This window comes from Scyliorhinus canicula, chromosome 3, assembly GCF_902713615.1.
Source record: "Scyliorhinus canicula chromosome 3, sScyCan1.1, whole genome shotgun sequence".
NCBI lineage: Eukaryota > Metazoa > Chordata > Chondrichthyes > Carcharhiniformes > Scyliorhinidae > Scyliorhinus > Scyliorhinus canicula.
Genome location: NC_052148.1, coordinates 219,035,732 through 219,051,867, shown reverse-complemented (window position 1 = coordinate 219,051,867; position 16,136 = coordinate 219,035,732). Strand labels below are relative to the sequence as shown.

General features: G+C 46.2%; 1 protein-coding gene across 4 annotated transcripts in view; it reads right to left on the bottom strand.

Moving 5' to 3' along the window:
• The window catches only part of alpk1 (alpha-kinase 1), a 210,346-nt gene that overhangs the window by 38,963 nt on the left and 155,247 nt on the right, over positions 1 to 16,136 (bottom strand). For all 4 annotated transcript variants that reach the window (XM_038792179.1, XM_038792183.1, XM_038792180.1 and 1 more), the window contains 4 exons: positions 9,851 to 9,910; positions 7,179 to 7,265; positions 5,659 to 5,735; positions 3,616 to 3,711 (listed from right to left, as the gene is read on the bottom strand). In XM_038792179.1, the coding sequence (XP_038648107.1) occupies positions 3,616 to 3,711; positions 5,659 to 5,735; positions 7,179 to 7,265; positions 9,851 to 9,910 (320 nt within the window). The remainder of the gene's footprint in view (positions 1 to 3,615; positions 3,712 to 5,658; positions 5,736 to 7,178; positions 7,266 to 9,850; positions 9,911 to 16,136) is intronic.

The following is a 16,136-nucleotide window of genomic DNA, read 5'->3' as shown; positions in this document are numbered from 1 at the left end:
GACACTACGGGCAATTTAGCATGGCCAATCCACCTAACCCGCACATCTTTGGACTGTGGGAGGAAACCGGAGCACCTGGAAGAAACCCACGCACACACGGGGAGGACGTGCAGACTCCGCACAGACAGTGACCCAGCCGGGAACCGAACCTGGGACCCTGGAGCTGTGAAGCATTTATGCTAACCACCATACAAGTTCAGCACGCTAACCTCCTCCACACACACCCACAACACCACCCGTCAGTCCCTCTCCAAGAACATCCTCCTAGCCCACGGAGCTTTACACGCCCACACAAACCTCAAAATCAACCCATTAACCTTCCTAAAAAAGAACTAGGGTACAAAGGCCAGGAGGTTACGAAACAGAAACAAAAACTTGAGCAACACCGTCATCTTTACTGTCTGGACCCAACCAGCCAACGACAATGGAAGCGCGTCCCACTTCTTAAAGTCCAAATTCATTCCCTCCACCAACCACACCAGATTGAATTTAGGCAGCTGGGCCCAACTCTACGCTACTTATATCCTAAGATAATGAACAGTCGCCCCTACCAGGCGAAGCGGCAGCCTCCACAACTCCTCCCCTGTCCCCAGGCATTAATTGGGAATATCTCACTTTTCCCTATGTTGAGCTAATACCTGAAAGAGACCAAACTCCCTCAAAATCCCCATGAACCTGTCAAAGCCCCCGACCGGGTCTGAAATATACAGCAGGAGATCATCCACATAGAGAGAAACCTGGTGCTCTACCACCCTCCCCTCCCCACTGCCGCTCAATACCCCTCCACTCCAGCGAGACCCTAAGCGCCATTGCCAATGGCTCAATCGTCAGGGCAAAGAGCAACGGGGAGAAACACCCCTACACTCCTACATCAACCCCCAGTGCAACCCAAAGTACTCCGAGCTGACCTTGTTAGTACTAATACTCGCCTTAGGCACCTTATACAACAGCCGGAACCAGTCCACAAATCCCTGCCCAAAGCCAACCTGCTCCAGCACATCGAACACGTACGCCCACTCAACCTGATTGACAGCTTTCCCCACGTCCATCACCGCAACACTTCTCAACTCTCTGAAGGCATCATAATTACATTCAGAAACCTCCGGACATTCGTCAACATTTGCCGCCCCTTCACAAATTCCGTCTGGTCCCCACCCATCATCCCTGGCACACAATCCTCTGTCTGAGCAATCCAGGTTACTGAATGGGCTGTGCACCCTTTGCAGGCAAAGAAACTGTTCTTGCATCTACTCCGAGTGAAGGTGCATGCGTCTCTCCATAAAATTGGGGATTCTCTCATGGTGGGAGCCCATTCGGTTGAGCCCTTGACACAGCGTGAAGCTCATCACCATGATAAATAGAACAATAGAACATTACAGCACAGTACTGGCCCTTCAGCCCACGATGTTGTGCCATCCTGTGAAACGCAATCTAAAGCCCATCTACACTATTCCATAATCATCCATATGTTTATCCAATGACCACTTAATTGCCCTTAATGTTGGCGAGTCCACTACTGTTGCAGGCAGGGCATTCCACGCCCTTACTACTCTCCGAGTAAAGAACCTACCTCTGACATCTGCCCTATATCTATCTCCCCTCAATTTAAAGCTATGTCCCCTCGTGCTAGCCATCACCATCTGAGGAAAAAGGCTCTCACTGCCCACCCTATCTAATAATCTGATCATCTTGTATGCCTCTAGTAAGTCACCTCTTAACCTTCTTCTCTCTAACGAAAACAGCGTCACGTCCCTCAGCCTTTCCTCGTAAGACCTTCCCTCCATATCAGGCAACATCCTGGTAAATTTCCTCTGCACCCTTTCCAATGCTTCCACATCCTTCCTATAATGTGGCGATCAAAACTGCACGCAATATTCCAAATGCGGCCGCGCCAGAGTTTTGTACAGCTGCAACATGATCTCATGGCTCCGAAACTCAATCCCTCTACCAATAAAAGCTAACACACCGTACGCCTTCTTAACAACCCTATCAACCTGGGTGGCAACTTTCAGGGATCTATGAACATGGACACTGAGATCTCTCTGCTGATCCACACTACCAAGAATCTTACCATTAACCCAGTACTCTATATTCCTGATACTCCTTCCAAAATGTATCACCTCACAATTTTCTGCATTAAACTCCATTTGCCACTTCTCAGCCTAGTTCTGCAGCTTATCTATGTGCCTCTGTAACTTGCAACATCCCTCCGCACTGTCCACAACTCCACCAACTTTAGTGTCATCTGCAAATTTACTCACCCATCCTTCTACGCCCTCCTCCAGGTCATTTATAAAAATAACAAACAGCAGTGGCCCAAAAACAGATCCTTGTGGTACACCACTAGTAACTGAACTCCAGGCTGAACATTTCCCTTCAACCACCACCCTCTGTCTTCTTACTGCGAGCCAATTTCTGATCCAAACTGCTAAATCACCCTGAATCCCATGCCACCGTATTTTCTGCAATAGCCTACCATGGGGAACCTTATCAAATGCTTTACTGAGATCCATATACACCACATCAACTGCTTTACCCTCGTCCACCTGTTTGGTCACCTTCTCAAAAAAACTCAATAAAGTTTGTGTGAGGCATGGCCTACCCTTCACAAAACCCGTGTTGACTATCCTTAATCAAATTATTCCTTTCTAGATGATTATAAATCCTATCTCTTATAATCCTATCCAAGACTTTGCCCACAACAGAAGGAAGGCTCACTGGTCTATAGTTACCGGGGTTGATGGACTCCTGCACGCGCAGTGCGTGAACTTGCATTGCCTCATGGAACTCCGACAGATGTCCACCCACTTGCTGCTGATGGTGCAAAATCTGTGCCCCAAAAGGTGACTCCTGAGGGTCCACATTAATGCCTCCTGGAGCATCATTGTGACTTTCTCCCTTCCCCAAGGGGGCTGAATACAGAAGTCAGATGCCTCTGATTCTAATGCCTCCTCTCGCACTCTGGTGTGGCGGCCTTCACCCATGCTACTGACTCTACATGCGCACTACACCCCTCCGAGGTGTTCGTATTTATGTTGACAGTTTATTGGCTAGTAAGATGTGATGTGACCTCCTCGGACATCCCTTCCTCCTCCTGGTGCTCAAGGGATGAGGTGGCCTCGGGGCAGGGTGCTGAGTAACGCCGAGATATGTGTGCGTCAAAAGGAGTTAACAAGATATGGCTCTTGCTTGACATTGGAGCAGCATGTTTTGATACATGCCATTGACTTTAACCTTATCATGCTTCCTTTATCACACAACCTCAAATTTGCACTCCTTCCCTTGCCAATGTCCTCTCATGGCCAATGAACTAACAGCAGCACCTCGACCATTACCATCATGTTCCAAAGTGCCTTTATAATAGCCTCTAGTACCTGCTATGGGTGATTCTTCATCCTTGACAACCAAGGACCTTGGCATCCTCCATTATAGTCTCATTGGATTGATCTCAGTGTCCTGATGCCTGTCAGGAAATCCAGCCCTTTCTCTGTGTTTCACACACAGATATCTAACACAGCAATTTCTATGTCAATGTATAGTTGCTTGATTTACTTTCATAATTTAAAACAATTGGACTTCAACTGTTAGAAGCATCAACAGTCAAAAATACTTTACCAGGTCCATCTGAGGGTCATCCTTAAATCGGTTGTAATCACCATCACTCATTGAAACGAGCACATCAGCCAAAATGCCCAGTGAGGTGGAAATGCCCTATAATTACAAATAATTTAACACAAATTGCTTTTAACTCCAATTAATAATTTAAATGCCACCCCTGTACATTTACTGTTTTAAACTCTATCCATATCCTCTAACATTTTGTGCTCAAACCAACATCTATATCTGTCTCTGCACAACTTTAAATGTACATGGATTGGGCAGCACCGTGGTGCAGTGGTTAGCACTGCTACCTCACGGCGCCGAGGTCCCAGGTCCGATCCCGGCCCTGGGTCACTGTCCGTGTGGAGTTTGCACATTCTCCCTGTGTTTGCGTAGGTTTCGCCCCCACAACCAAAAAAGGTGTGCAGGGTAATTGGATTGGCCATGTTAAATTGCCCCTTAATTGGAAAAAATGAATTGAGTACTCTAAATTTTTAAAATAAATAAATCAATAAATAAAAATAAATGTACATGGGATCTTGGCAACATCTTGACCGTTTTAATTTAGTTAAAGGATGGAGGAGAAATCTCATGTGCCAAAAAGTGTGGGGAGAATCTATTTTGTATTGACCCATTACCCTGCAACCTTTAACACAAGGACCTATGTTCATATAGATTTGTCAGGAATTAGAAATTAGATCACTATATTTCATTTAAAATATGTTGTCTGTCATTACACAATAAGGATGATCAAGCTAACCAATAGTTTTTCTGGTTGTAACTAGATATTCCAAGTTATTCAGCAAATTTAAGCATGATGATGATCAATCGATATTATGTAACAATGGTGAAGGAATGGTTCCTTAATTCAGCATTTTCAATTCCCATCAGGGTCTGGAGGTGGGAAGGTCCAAAAGTTGGGTCAGAGAGCTGTCGACGTGCTCCCGACTCTGGGCATATTTGTTCTGGGAGGAGCAAGGTGGGGTGGTGTTTTTGGGGAACTGCAGGTGAGGGGAGGAAGTGAATGCTGTCCACCTGCAAGTGGTGGATACCTTATTAGGCCAATTAAATAGCCTATTGGGGGGGCGGGGGGATTCCCGCTGGGTGTCAAATCCGTTGAGAACCTTCCGGCCTGGCCGGCTGGCCCAACAAAGTTCTTGCCCAGAGTGGGGAGGAACATGCAAACCCCTAATTAAAGCTCTTTTCATTATCATTATCAGACAAGAAGCCTGATTCACCAGCCTCCTGATGATGCTCCAGCCCTCACCATCTGGGGGTGACACTGGTATGAATTGGTGCAAGTCTTGAGAAGTGGGGACCTGTTACCTTGCACTCTGAGGGGTGGGGGGGGGGGGGGGGGGGGGGGGGGGGGAGTTCCCTCTCTATACTTACCTCCAGGATGCCAAGGGAGCGAGGGCCTTCAGGGGAGATGGGGGTTGGGGGGCTTGGGCTGGGATGGTGGGTCACAGGTCAGGGATCTTTCCCATGATGGGAATCATTTGGCAGGACGTCCCATCTGTAGCCTTGAAAATCATTAAACTGTCTTTCAGCATGTCCCGTTTCACTTTAAATTCTTCCCTCTGATCTGTTGGAATCTCCCAACATGTCCAGATCAATGATCTATCTGAAGAAGGTTTAATGTGGTGAGATGTTTTGAAGTGTTTTAATCACAGTCAATTTTATTGCCCTTTAACTTTTGCAAGACTCTTATCATGCCTAGAAGCCTAAAAATTGTACTATATTTTTTACATTCAATTTCATGGTCCATTGCCATTTACAAACCTCTTGATTGACAGGTCTAGGCAATTTCAAAAGAAGGAGCACTGTTGTTTATTTATATAGCTCTACGGGGGTCCATTAACTCTGAAGTGCTTCCTCTCTTGAGCAGGAGTTCTTTCTCACCGCAGTTTTTAAAAAGAGGCTGAATCTTTGTTCTAAAGAACTTCCTAGAAGAGTAGGTTGGAGGACTGCACTCAGACACTGCTTTCAGAGGAGAGGAGAGTTAGGAGGAGAAAATAAAGGAATTTTAGTAGAGGAAAAAAATAAATCAAAACAAACCTTTTTATCTGGGTGAGGAAGCTCATAAAATCCCACAATAGAAGCCCAGATCAGCTCTGCAGCTTCGTACCATAGTCCTAAAATTGATCAGGAATTAAAACAGCAACATTAAGAGCTCTCCACATCATTTTCTCTGAATATAGAATCTATTTGCAGCTCAGCAGTCCATTTGACATACTGAATGGATCATACATCTTTATGGCCACAAAGGTTCACAGTCAGGTACGTTTTTCCTTTCTGATGCTTGGAATGTTAACAACTCTATTTTTTGATGATTGCTCTTCCATGTAAAATTCCACATGCTTTCTGCTGGGACCAATCTTTCACTACATTGGTGTTAATACTGCTAATATAGGTTCTAGGCTGTCACAGGGACTAACTGAGGCCATTTCTTTATGTTTTAAATGCCCTGTTGGCTCTATGATATGAAGTAAAGATGGCTTGGTGTTTGAAATAATGCAGGCCTCAATACTCACAGCAAACATGGGGCTATTAATATAAACTTGCACTTGTAAGGAAAGCACTATCACATCCAATCAAGAATGGTGGTGGCCTAGCAGAAAATTAACAGGAGAATGATATTCCATCAATAATTCCATCTTCAATTAAGGCAGAGCTAGGATGAGAGCAAGGGGCAAGATTGAAGCATGTACAGATGTCTTCATGCAAAGGAGTAAATAAATGACCCCACTCACCCTTTCTTCCCAGGCCCCTGTTAGGTCACACCAAGAACTAAGCCTTACCCTGGGGCCATGGACCCCGCTTTTTGATGTTAAAACTTGCCTGCCTGTAGCCTGCCAGTTGACAGCTGTCAGGCCTTTAATTAGCTTGAGAGGTGGCCTCATTCCCTCTTCCAAGAGGAAGTCCTGACTCAGAGAGCTGCAGTGAATGAAATGGCTGGAAGCTCTCTTGTCCCAGCAGTGCCACCAGGAGGGGTGGCCACTACTGGAATTGCAACAATCCCCAAGCAATGTGTTCAGCGATTGTTATCCACGTTGGCTGGGATTTTCCACTTCCCCCCTCCCCCGCCCGTGGCAGATGTGTCGAACCAGCCAAATGTCCACTGACTTTGGTAGCACCAGTAAATCCCAGCGCCAGACGGGACTGGATCATTCCGGCGATAGTTATTAACTGACGATGTGAAAAATTGCCAAGTAATGCTTATCCAAAAATGATGCATCGATTACAGTCAGTTACTGCCCTTGAAGCCTCGTTTCAACTAGGCCCCAGTACCAGAGCAGAGATATTTACATTCAACTTCAAGGCATTCGACGGATTATGCCCCACGGAGCCCTGGCAAGATTGGTGTCAATTGGGGGTCATGGCGCTTACCCTCCAGTGTCCCTCATACTAAGAAGATGGACATAATTGTGGCCCACTCCATGACCTTTGTTATAAGATGCAGAACTGAATAAGACATTTAGCAACTAGAAATGAAAAGCTCCGAATAAAATCAACTGAACATATCCCAACATTATTCAGCCTGGTGCCAGATGCTGTAAATCCATCTTTAAGCTTACCGAGTTTTTGTAGTATCTGTCCCCTTATCTGAATACTGACAGCCTGCACCAGAACTCGATCACTCTTTTTCTCATAGACCCAATTGCCTGCATGTCACAAGAAGTAATGAAAGAGTCAAGAGAAAGAGGAAAATCAAATTGTATGTATTAATCCTGTTATAGGATTACTATTTGCTAGAGGCTCTGCACTTTCCAAACAATTATAATGCATTTCTGCTTCTTCCTCTTGAATTCTCTGTCAGAAGGCAGATCCACTCCACAATGCTGCCCTCTCCACCATGGCAGAGCAAGGGGGCAGGGCCCAAATCCACCCCAGCCAGAATGGGGAACAAACCCCATGCTGTTGGCATCTATCTGATCCACACTGGGCATCCAGTCAACTGAGCCAACCAGCCCCTCCAAAGAGCCTGAGCTGCTGTGCTAATTTATACTGTCGCATGCATGTTGCAGTCTGGAGCTATGGAGAGTGATGTTTTTAAAAAAATTTTAAAGTGTCCAAATCTTTTTTTTCCAATTAAGGGGCAATTCAGCATGGCTAATGCACCTACCCTGCAGATCTTTGGATTGTGGGGGTGAGACCCACACAGACAGGGGGAGAATGTGCAAACTCCACACGGACAGGGACCCGAGGCCAGTATGGAACCCGGGTCCTTGGCACTGTGATGCAGCAGTGCTAACCATTGCGCCACTGTGCCGCACTGATAGTGATGGTAGAGGCTTCCATTTCTTTCTTTCACAAGGCTAATCAGGAACCTCTCCAACTCTTACCACCTGCTATTGGCGTGTGTTGGAAGGATTTACAAGTTTGGCTGTGTAACGAACGCACCTTCCTTGGCCATCAAGCTCCGGAGTGGGATTTGAACCTAGAAATTCTGGCTCCGAGCTGGGAGCGCTACACCACAGAATTCACTGCAGCTTATGGATTTTATGTAGCAGGTAAACAGTTTAGCTTGGCCCAATCTCCAGTCAGTAAATCTTACTTAGGAGTGACACTAGGATATACAACTGCATACCTAGACCATCACCTTGGAAAAAAATCAACAAAAGGGAAGTTCATTATGATAAAGAGTGGAAGTCAAAGAAATTTGGGCCGGGTGTAAAATGGGACTTTGACTCACTAGCACTCGTTTTGTGCTTCTGGTGAAGTTGAATTCCATGCCAGGGAAGTCAGTACTATTCTGTTTGTGGTATTTTATTGAAGACAAACATGGAAAACAATTTTGTGCATGCACATTGGAAGTTTGGAAATAGGAGTAGACCTCAGTTCCAGCTGTTTTGATTGCAGGGTGGAACTACTATATGGGAAGATGGAAGAAGGATTCCTGCCCTTTTACAATTATTTGTGGCACTGGAGAAGGTCCGTCAAATCTCTGAGAAACTGTCAAGGCAGCATGTGGTTGATGCTCCACTTCAGCATTTATAAATATGGTTTTGCATAGAAGATGTGGGGGCAAGGGGACCACTGTGCCAATATAGTGTCCACTGATGAGCAGAAAATAGTTTTAAAATTCCATAACAATTTCTGGAGGTGAAAGCCTATTTTTTCATTCAAGGTGCCAAAAATAAATATCTATCTTGACAAGAGCCGACTGGCTCTTTGAGGCAGGTAGCACAGCAACACGAGCTCTGGAAGCTAAAGTGTTTGGTATATTTGGTAGCAGTTTGCCCTTGAACTACGCCTGATGTTAGCATGAGTGTACAGGTCTCTGAGATTTGTGTGCAAACAATTTACTTTAGTGCATTTGTATCAGGTGTACAATAGTTCACCAAATAGCAGGAAGGAGTGAGAGGAGCAAAAAAAGAGTGTGGAAGCACAGAGTAAGCTGAGGACATTTAAGTCAATAACTCTACCAGAGAGCTAGCACAGCTTGTGCTCAATGGCTTGCTTCTGTGCTTTACCATTCTATCATTCTCTGGTTCCAGCTGCATTTTGGCCTAACCACCTGAAAAACCATGCAGAGAAATGCAACTGTAGTGCTTTCCAGGCACATGATGGTAATGGGGGAGGGTGTGGGCATATGGGAAATGAGCAGTTATTTGTTAAACACAGGAAGTCACTTCTATATACAAATCACAGCCATTATATATCACAAGCATAAAGATGAACAAAAAACTACCAATAGAACCATAAATAATTAAAGAGGCTTCCAGGCAAAGAAATCTGGCCCTCAGCTACCTCTTGAGGGAGGCCTTCGATGCTGGAAATCAAACAGGGTCAAAACCTTAGATATAGGGTAGTTGGAAGAACCATTGGAAAGATCCAATGCTAGGGACTGAAATGATAATCAGCCCAAGCATGAAATGTTTTGCTGCACTGAGGAATATATATCATGAATACAATTTCACTGTTTTCTCCATTTTACCTTAATTATGTCTCACAATCATTATTTTAAATGCTATTACGTTGCGATCGTCACTACCTATATGCTCCCCATGTGTTTATTGCTCTGTTGTGCTCCAGTTCACTCCCCCTTAGTTGATGCAGCAGTTATTCCTCTTCAGTTAGACCCAGCAGAATGTTGATCGGCTTATTGAGGCAGTGAGTTGAAATTACTTTGAAGGATAACGAAAAATTCCCAACTCCAAACCTAATTTAGATTTCATATAATCATGTTCATGGCTATATGAAACACATTTATGAAGGCACCAGTTTTACCGATGTAATCACTAACCTGTTGCCCCACTGTTATTAATGAGGCTGCTCAGGATGTATTCAGCTTTGAGAAGTTTGCCTGTCAACATTAAAAGAAGAATGTGACTCAATTAAAAAAAAATTAACAAAATGCAATATTGCTGTGCAATCATTCCTTTTTAGATTTTTTTTTTTTTTTTTTTTAAAATTTAAATTATCCAATTATTTTTTCCAATTAAGGGGCAATTTAGCGTGGCCAATCCACCTACTCTGCACACATTTTTGGGTTGTGGGGGCGAAACCCACGCAGACACGGGGAGAATGTGCAAACTCCACACGGACAGTGACCCAGAGCCGGGATCGAACCTGGGACCTCAGCGCCGTGAGGCGGTTGTGCTAACCACTAGGCCACCGTGCTGCCCTCATTCCTTTTTAGATGATAGTATTTCATGAAAGAGACACAATTGCTTTCTACAGGTTTCTATGGCCTGTGCTGACTGCCTATTGCTGAAACGTTGTTAATGTATGGGGTAGAAATTTGTTTGGGCGTGCTCCAATGGAACTGAATATCAGGTGCTGCGTATAGCAGGCGGCCAATGCTGTGTTGCATGTTTTGTGATGTTTCCCGAGATGAATTTCCATCTCTACCTTTTGAAACTTCATTATAACATTTCTTCTCTTTCTACATCAAAGGTAACAAGATAACGGGCGCAATTTTCCCACCGTGTTGCGCCTGGTGCCGAATCTGTTGTGCTGGGAGCATCGCAGGAAAGGCCCAAATTGGGCTTTGGGTGCAAAGCCGTGCATGAGGCATCCGACCTGCGGTGCCGGTCGCAATCTGGATCATGCATCCGCTGGCGTGATCCAGATTAATCATATTTAAATGAGGCACTGGGCTCATCTAAATATGCTCTGTCTGTTTGAGGCCGTAGTTTCTGGGCTCCCGGGAGTCACTGGCTGCATTGGTGAGGCATCACCCGGACACCAATTAGTACAATTAGTAATGACTTCATTAATGACTTGGATGAGGGAGATGAAGGGTGGGTCAGTAAATTTGCAGATAATACGAAGATTGGTGGAGTTGTGGATAGTGAGGAGGGTTATTGTTGGCTGCAAAGAGACATAGATAGGATGCAGAGCTGGGCTGAGAAGTGGCAGATGGAGTTTAACCCTGAAAAGTGTGAGGTTGTCCATTTTGGAAGGACAAATATGAATGCGGAATACATGGTTAACGGCCGGGGTCTTGGCAATGTGGAGGAGCAGAGAGATCTTGGGGTCTATGTTCATAGATCTTTGAAAGTTGCCACTCAAGTGGATAGAGCTGTGAAGAAGGCCTATGGTGTGCTAGCATTCATTAGGAGAGGGAGTGAATTTAAGAGCCGTGAGGTGATGATGCAGCTGTACAAAACCTTGGTAAGACCACATTTGGAGTACTGTGTGCAGTTCTGGTCGCCTCATTTTAGGAAGGATGTGGAAGCTTTGGAAAAGATGCAAAGGAGATTTACCAGGATGTTGCCTGGAATGGAGAGTAGGTCTTACGAGGAAAGGTTGAGGGTGCTCGGCCTTTTCTCATTAGAACGGAGAAGGATGAGGGGCATCTTGATAGAGGTTTATAAGATGATCAGGGGAATAGATAGAGTAGACAGTCAGAGACTCTTTCCCCAGGTGGAACAAACCATTACAAGGGGACATAAATTTAAGGTGAATGGTGGAAGATATAGGGGGGATGTCAGAGGTAGGTTCTTTACCCGGAGAGTAGTGGGGGCATGGAATGCACAGCCTGTGGAAGTAGTTGAGTCGGAAACATTAGGGACCTTCAAGCGGCTATTGGATAGGTACATGGATTACGGTAGAATGATGGGGTGTAGATTAATTTGTTCTTAATCTAGGACAAAAGTTCGGCACAACATCGTGGGCCGATGGGCCTGTTCTGTGCTGTATTTTTCTATTTTTTCTATGTTCTACTTGTCTCCACAAGCAGAGACCAGGTGTGATGGTCACTCTGGGGTTCTCAGAGGCCTTTGGAATCACAGGGTAGTCAGATTCAGGGAAGTGCAGTACCCTGGCACGCTCTCTGGTGCCTGGGTATCGGTGCAGTGTCAACCTGGCACTGCAAGCGTGTCAAAGACACTTTCTAGGTGTGAGGCTGGCAGTGCCAGGGTGCCAGGTTGGCATGACCAAGGGTTGTGGCCTGATGGGGGCCATGCCCATGAAAAACACGTGAAGGGGGGTTATGAAGGGTGGGGATTGAAGGGGGGCTGTGAAGGGGCGTCATGAAGGTTGGAGAGCATATGGCGGATCCTGAAAGGGGGGGCCCTAACTGACCCCAGAGCGGGGTGTCCTCATTTTGGGGGGCACTGCCAGCCTGGCGCCTGGGCACTGACCCAACACACTGGCAATGCCAACTTGGCACTGTTAGACTTCCCGGGTACCAGTTGGAATGACAGGGTACTGCCCAGCTCTGTTCCCGACCACCTCGGGGACTCCAATGGCCTCTGGGGCCCCCAGCATGGCAATCACGCCTGGTGTCCGCTTGTGGAGACCAGTACTAATCCACGCCAGGGTGAGGCATCGCCGATGCGGTCACTGACTCCCCGGTACCAGGAGACTGCGGTCTCAACCTGACCATGCATATTTTGATGAGCCTATTGACTCATTTAAATATAGTTAGCTGGATCACACCCAGCGAGGGCGTGATCCAGATCATGGAGAGTGCCTCGTGTTGGGTGACTCACGCGTGGTATTGCACCTGGCATGAAGCTCGTTTTGGGCCTCTCCTGTGATGCCTCAGGAGCAACGGGATCAGTGCCGGGGCAACGCAGTGAGAAAATCACGGCCAAGTTTATTATTGCTCAATATTGCTTTGCTTTCTTTGTATCTTTGCAACAAAAAATTGGACAATGTTCAGAGTAGCAGAATATGTGGTTTTAACCAGATATCTTCAACTTAGTGATTTAGCAAAATGATCTAGAAACCTATTTTCTTTGCTGAGCATTGCTGTACAGTGAGCAGGTCCATTAATAATAATAATAATAATAATAATAATAATAGTAATCTTTATTAGTGTCGCACGTAGGCTTACTGCAATGAAGTTAATGTGAAAATCCCCTAATCGCCACACTATGGCGCCTGTTTGGGTACACAGTGGGAGAATTCAGAATGTCCAATTCACCTAACAATCTCACAACCAATTGTTTCTTTAAGCTTCTGCATCATCTAGTTCAATGTCATTCACAGGATGATCAAATTGCATGTTGGTAACAAAAACCTTATGGTTTTTCTGACTTTAAATTAACAAATAAAAGTGGTTGTCCTACAGGTATGCAACCCTTTCTGCTGATTTGTGCCTTGGTCTGCCTCTAGTCATTGTTGTGTTATGCTGCTTCGGATAACACAGGCTGCTACTTGATGCAGTCTTAACTAAAGGATGCTCCAGACTCTGAAATAAGTTCAACATGTTTATTGAACTAGTAACACCGTTCTCAAATGAGTTCGACTCTCTGCTAATGTAACTGTAGTAACTCAGTCTAACTGTACCAGCTTGCTCTAAGCCATGTGCCTGGGTGTGATGCTGCTGATCAACCCTGTCTGACTCTTTAGATGTCTGTCTGTGGAAAGAGGGAGGATGTGAGTGCCTCATCCCTTTTATAATAGGGATGTCATGCCCCCTTATGGTGATGCCACCTCTGGAGTGTCCTGACTGCCCATTGGTTGTGTCCTATTCTGAGTGTTCATTGGTTGCATGTTTGCATATCATGACATCTCCCCTTTTTAAAAAGTTTTTTTTTAGATGTATATACATGTGAATGTCTGTCTAATGTGACAGACTGAGGAATACAGAACAGAACAAACAAAAAGAAATGCTCATAAGTCCAGTCTGAGTCGTGCGTTTGATCCTCGTCGACCGCCAGAGAGGCTGTGGAGGGGATGACGGTGTCTTGACAGGCGAGTGAGAGGCACAACTGGTGGCCTCGTGGTTCGAGGTGTCTGGAGGTGGCAACTCGCCATATGGAAATGGAGAGGAAAGTGGTTGTGGGCAACTTTTCACAGTGCCCTTTGATTCCTTTGCACAATAGAGCTATCAGCCATACGTATGACATAGGATCTGGGCGCAGCCTGTCGAACAACAACAGCCGCAGCAGACCACCCACCATCCGGTATCTTGATCCTGACCGTGTCTGCCAGGGATAACATGTCCAGGTCGGTGGCATGTGCGTCATAGCCCTGCTTCTGGCTGTCGCGAAGCTGCTGAATCTTCTGCAGCACTGGGAGGTGATTAAGGTTGGGCAGGTGTATGGCTGGAAGCATCGTCCCCAGGTCTCTATTCATCAGCAGTTGAGCTGGCGACATGCCAGTGGACAAGGGAGTCGCCCGGTACGCAAGTAGTGCAAGGTGTATGTCAGAAGCGGAGTCTGAGGCCTTGCGGATGAGCTGCTTAACGATGTGCACACCTTTTTCGACTTTGCCATTCGACTGCGGATAGTGTGGACTGGAGGTGACATGCCTGAAATTGTAGCTCTTAGGAAACGTGGACCATTCTCGACTGTGGAAGCACGGGCCATTGTTGCTCATGACAGTGTTCGGGATTCCATGCTGTGTGAATATCTCTTTACACGCTTTGATGACTGTCCATGAGGTGAGGTCTGGCAGCTTCAGCACATCAGGATAGTTTGAAAAGTAATCGATGATTAAGATATAGTCGCGACCATTCACGTGGAATAGGTCAATGCCAACCTTAGACCACGGGGAGATCTCTAGGTTATATGGTTGGAGCGTCTCCTTGCTCTGCTCTGGTTGAAACCTCTGATCGGTTTCGCAGTTCAGGACCATGTCCGCGATGTCCTGGTTGATGCCGGGCCAGTAGACAGCTTGCCGGGAACCTGCACCTGCACTTTTCTACGCCCAGGTGTCCCTCATGAATCTGCCGCAGCACCATGCTCTGGAGATGTAGTGGGATGACTATCCTGTCCAGCTTGAACAGGATGCCGTCGATCAGCGTCAGGTCGTCCTTGACGCTGTAGAAATTAGGGCATTGCCCTTTCTGCCAGCCATTGCTGAGGTTGTGGATGACTCGCTGCAACAGGGGGTCTTTGGCCGTCTCTTCTCGGATGAGAACAATCTTCTCATCTGTTGCCGGGAGAGTGCTTGCACACAGTTGTACCTGCAATTCAATGTGCTAGATGATCTCCAGTCGTTCACTGGGTGAGTTGACGGAGCGGGTCAATGCATCGGCGATGATGAGCTTCTTGCCAGGTGTGTACACCAAATTGAAATTATACCTCCTGAGTTTGAGCAGAATTCTCTGCAAATGAGGCGTCATGTCGTTCAGGTCCTTTTGGATGATGTGGACCAGAGGCCTATAATCTGTCTCAACAGTAAATGTTGGCAAGCCGTAGACATAATCATGAAATTTGAGGATGCCGGTGAGAAGGCCTAAACACTCCTTCTCAATCTGCGCATATCTGGTCTCAGTGGGTGTCATTGCCCGTGACGCGTATGCTACTGGTACCCAGGATGACGTGTCATCTCTTTGAAGCAACACCGCCCCAATGCCATCCTAACTCGCATCTGTGGATATCTTTGTCTCTCGGTCTGTGTCAAAGAATGCAAGGACGGGTGCAGTGGTAAGCTTGGTTTTCAGCTCCAGATATTCTGTTCGGTGCTCCGCCTTCCACCAAAAGGCGGTTGATTTGTTTTCACCAGGTTGCGTAGGGCCGTGGTGTATGTGGCCAAATTCGGGATGAACTTGCCAAGGAAATTGACCATTCCCAGGAAGCGCAGTACTGCCTTCTTGTCCTGGGGGACTTTTATTGCTTAGATGGCTTTAATTTTGCCTGTGTCCGGGTGCACACAGTGGTGCAAAATCTGATCGCCCAGGAACTTCAGCGTGGATGTCGCAAAACAGCACTTGGACCTGTTTAGCTTGAGGCCATGTTCATGAATGCATCGGAATACTTTCTTGAGTCGCGACACATGTTCCTCTGGGGTTGTGGACCAGATATCGTCAATGTGGGCACAAACCCCTTCTATTCCCTCCATCATCTGTTCCATGATGCGATGGAAAATCTCTGATGCCGAGATTATGCCAAATGGCATTCGGTTGTAGCAGTATCTGCCAAAAGGCATGTTGAAGGTGCAGAGCCTTCTGCTGGATTCTTCAAGTTGGATTTGCCAAAATCCTTGGGATGCGTCCAATTTTGTGAAGAAGCGCGCGTGTGCCATCTCACTCGTGATTTCTTCCCTCTACGGGATGGGGTAATGTTCCCGCATGATGTTTTTGTTTAGATCCTTGGGGTCAATGCAGATTCGTAGGTCCCCTGAAGGCT